Source organism: Scomber japonicus, chromosome 4, assembly GCF_027409825.1.
Source record: "Scomber japonicus isolate fScoJap1 chromosome 4, fScoJap1.pri, whole genome shotgun sequence".
NCBI classification, from domain to species: domain Eukaryota; kingdom Metazoa; phylum Chordata; class Actinopteri; order Scombriformes; family Scombridae; genus Scomber; species Scomber japonicus.
This window is the reverse complement of record NC_070581.1, coordinates 18,926,416-18,929,904: the sequence shown is the minus strand read 5'-3', so window position 1 is coordinate 18,929,904 and position 3,489 is coordinate 18,926,416. Positions and strand designations below refer to the sequence as shown.

Here is a 3,489-nt window from a genome sequence, read left to right as displayed (position 1 = left end):
TACAGCGCTTTTTTAAAAAAATCAGAGCTTATGAGAATCAAGAAAGTTAAGGACAAAAACTAGATACATGAAAGAGGCAAGACAATAAAAAGCAAGAAACCACAATTAAAACAGAAATATACATAAAGCAAAACAGCAAAAACATCAGTTCAAAGTGTGTTTTAAATAAAGGTCAGTCAAATTGGATGGTCCTTAGTAATAAGGAAGACTATGTTTTTATGTATGCCTATCTCTGCTTTGATGCCTTATAACAGTGGACAGCCACAGTCTCTTTACAATGTGAGTCAGACTGTTTGCTCTGCTGTGTGAGGTCACACCCTTCTCTGAAGCCCAGTGTGTCGGACTCTGACCCAGACTCGAGCTCAGTCCAACACACACAGCATCCACCCCACCTGACTATACACCACACCTGCACCTACTGTGTGCAGGGCATGAGGCCACAATAACCAGGGTGAGGTACTATCATAATTACAGATTAAGTGTAGCACCTGATCCTCTCATCCAGACCCTTCTTTTTTAATTGTGTGATCATCCTTCACTGATGTTTGGAGAAGGTTGGCTTATTCTATGTGTACCATTAATATGCTATCGTATATCTATTTTGCATGTCACTCCCTAGCCAAAGACGCAATGCATGCTGTGTCATTCCAAATACTGAAAACTGAATTTAATCTGTTTGTGTGTTTGTTTGAATGTGTGCAGTGTTCAAACTGACAGACATACCCCCACCCATGAGGAACAAAAGTATTTAGTGACACTTGACCACAGCTGGCTCATTGCATCCACAGCAGCTAAATAGGACTGTCTTCCAGAAATGTGTACATGTAAGCTATGTTGCAGAAGTTTGTGAGTGTGTGATAGCTACATTTCTTGGAGTCAAATGTTCTTTATACCTAACATAAAAACACACCAGAGGCTGCACATCCATGAATTATGTGCAGTGTTTTGACAGCTGCTGAAACTGTAGCAACTGAACAAAGTCACATTTTACCCCAATCTACAATGGTAAAAATCATATATCTTTACTGAGTCTCTAGCATGTTGTACTACTGCAAAGAGAAGAGCCTTTGTTCAATAAGCACACAATCGAAGAAAAAAGCACATCACAAAGAAATGTGATTATTTCAGTCAACTTTATTGGAATATCAGTATTCATGTTAAGATTAAGTGCACATCCTTATGTTTATTAACAGTTTCAAAACCACAGGCCATGCTTATAGTTTATCCCCAAGCAAGAATATAACTTTAACTCAGCCAGGCCATATCATTAGGCCTACCAATTATATTTGTCCTGTAAAGATATGTGCTGCACATTTTGACACCTTAGCACAAATAAAAGCCTAAGATTCAGCTATTACAACAGTACAAATAGTAATACACCTCATCAATGAATGGCAAATAGGCAAAATCAGTTTGTAAGGGAAGTGGAGAAAAACTTTCAGGAGGATCTCTCACCTCCATGGCAGGAACATAAACAAAGATGAGAGCATGAAACAGAAATACAGAAACTGCAAGAATAGACTCAAGGAGAACAAAACCAATCTAGATGCAGGAGGAGTGCTGGAGATTACATGGCATCAGCCCACCATCTGGGTTCACTGGGCGGGACCCTTTGCAGCATCAAACATCTTCTTTCTGCCCTCCATACCAGACATGGCCTCCACATTCTTCCTCCAGTCACTGTCCTCTACTGGTCTCTTCTGCAAATAGATGCAGTAAATTAAAATAGAGCAGAGCAGGTTCAGAATTTCTTATTGTCATTATTGTTGTGTCTAAGCCTTTGAGATCCATGTTTTCAACTGGGAATCCCCTAGGAGAATACTGGAGAACTATACAAGTATAACTGGTTTGAAGCACCTGTGCATGCACACAGACACACAAAGACACACACACCATCTAATCTGCACATGCACACACACATTGGCCAGCGAGCAGCACCGTCACAAGAGTTACTCTTTTGTGTACAATGGGATCATTGTACTGTGTACTGTACCTCCTCTCACACACGCAGTCGCTGCCCTGGGCTGGCCCACTGCTCACTATCTCAAGCACACCTTTCACACATACATAGACAGCTGTTCTGTGGCAGTCAAACACTGACGTCATGTGTGAGACTTCACAGTAGCTAAATACACAGTTGCCCTAAGCAACATACAAATCTAGTTTGATTGTGACTGTGTGTATGTATGAGTGTTTTTTGTCTTTTTTCCATCTCAACACACCTTTTCAGTGTCCTCTTTCTTTACAGACTTGAGGTTGGCACGGAGGTCCATCGAGACTTTGTGCTTGGAGCCCAGCAGCGAGCGGAGGATGGCATCAGCAGAGACACGAACACGCCGTAGGTTAGGCCTCTTGAATTTTCCCCTGAGGTCCAGCACCTTGATGTTCAGGTCTTTAATCTGGAGCAGGGGCAGATAACTGAGAAGCATTAGTCATCTGAAAAGTATAACTTGTATTATGTCATTGATAAATACATTTACATTTCTAGTTCTTCCTGTTGCAGAGTTAGTGAGTTTGTGTTGTATACCTCACGTGTGTTGAGCATGACCTTGGCCTCAATGTCATATCGTTCCTCATCCACCACATCTATCTTGGCATGGAGCTCTCTGCAAAGATCCTGTACATATACACACATTAACACACATATACAAAAGAAAAGATATAAGAGTTTTTACTGGTGTTGAGTTACTGAGATGTCAGTGGAGGGAAGAGTTACCTGCAGCTGTGCAAGACCCAAGCTGCTTGTGTTGAGTGCTGGAGCTCTCTCTGACAGATAGCTCTGTTTCTCCTCTTCTTTAACTACGATCTCCTGCTCTAATTCCTCCTTGGCTTTTGTGACCATTAGACTCTGCACAAACATGAACACAGCAACACAGGCATTGACTTATGCTGCTCTCCTGTGGTCTAACATATGTATTACATTATAAATAGGTCCATGGTTTTTTTTTTTACCTTGAGCATGAGCTTCCTTGAAGCTGAGATTTTTGGTTTTCTCTGGATGGAGAACATAGATCAGGATATTGTCAACACAATTATAATGTTATTACCTCACTTTTAGCTTAACTTATTGTCTCAATTGTTTCTCTGAGATTTTGTAGCACCATGAAATCCTTTTGTAAGAGTTAGTGGTCAAATGCTTACCTCTTGCCTGTAAAGGAAAGATGGACAAGATTTAAAAGAAGAAAGACAAATATTTAGAGAAAAATTCTTAACAATCAAAGACAGAAAATAGACAGAAATATTTGTTTTGTGTTCATGTGTATGAATGAGTAAATGGTCTATAATAAGAACACAAAGCCTAATTACTCACACATGTTCAGGCATCCTGCTGATGAGATCTCACTGGAGAGACAGAGGAGATTAGAAACAAACCAAACAGTTGTCAGTGTTTTCTCATCAGCTTTTGGAGTGCCAGATCATCTGTCCACACTCATCTATGAGCATTCACTCAGCATTTGGAGTCACTGCATATAAACTGTATATAAACTC

General features: G+C 40.4%; 1 protein-coding gene across 1 annotated transcript; it reads right to left on the bottom strand.

Moving 5' to 3' along the window:
- Positions 1-1,497: 1,497 nt before the first annotated feature.
- LOC128357886 (troponin I, slow skeletal muscle-like) lies at positions 1,498-2,842 on the bottom strand. The gene is made up of 4 exons (XM_053318293.1): positions 2,717-2,842; positions 2,528-2,617; positions 2,223-2,399; positions 1,498-1,700 (listed from the first exon to the last, which is right to left on the bottom strand). The coding sequence occupies exons 1-4, from the start codon at positions 2,840-2,842 to the stop codon at positions 1,596-1,598; spliced, it is 498 nt and encodes a 165-aa protein (XP_053174268.1). The 3' UTR covers positions 1,498-1,595.
- Positions 2,843-3,489: the final 647 nt, after the last annotated feature.

Coding starts and splice junctions, on each gene's coding strand:
- LOC128357886 (XM_053318293.1), bottom strand. CDS start 2,842: ATGGTCACAAAAGCCAAGGAGGAATTAGAGCAGGAGATCGTAGTTAAA. Junction 2,400..2,527: donor TCATGCTCAACACACGTGAG/GTATACAACACA, acceptor CCCCTGCTCCAG/ATTAAAGACCTGAACATCAA. Junction 1,701..2,222: donor AGAAAGAGGACACTGAAAAG/GTGTGTTGAGAT, acceptor ATCTATTTGCAG/AAGAGACCAGTAGAGGACAG.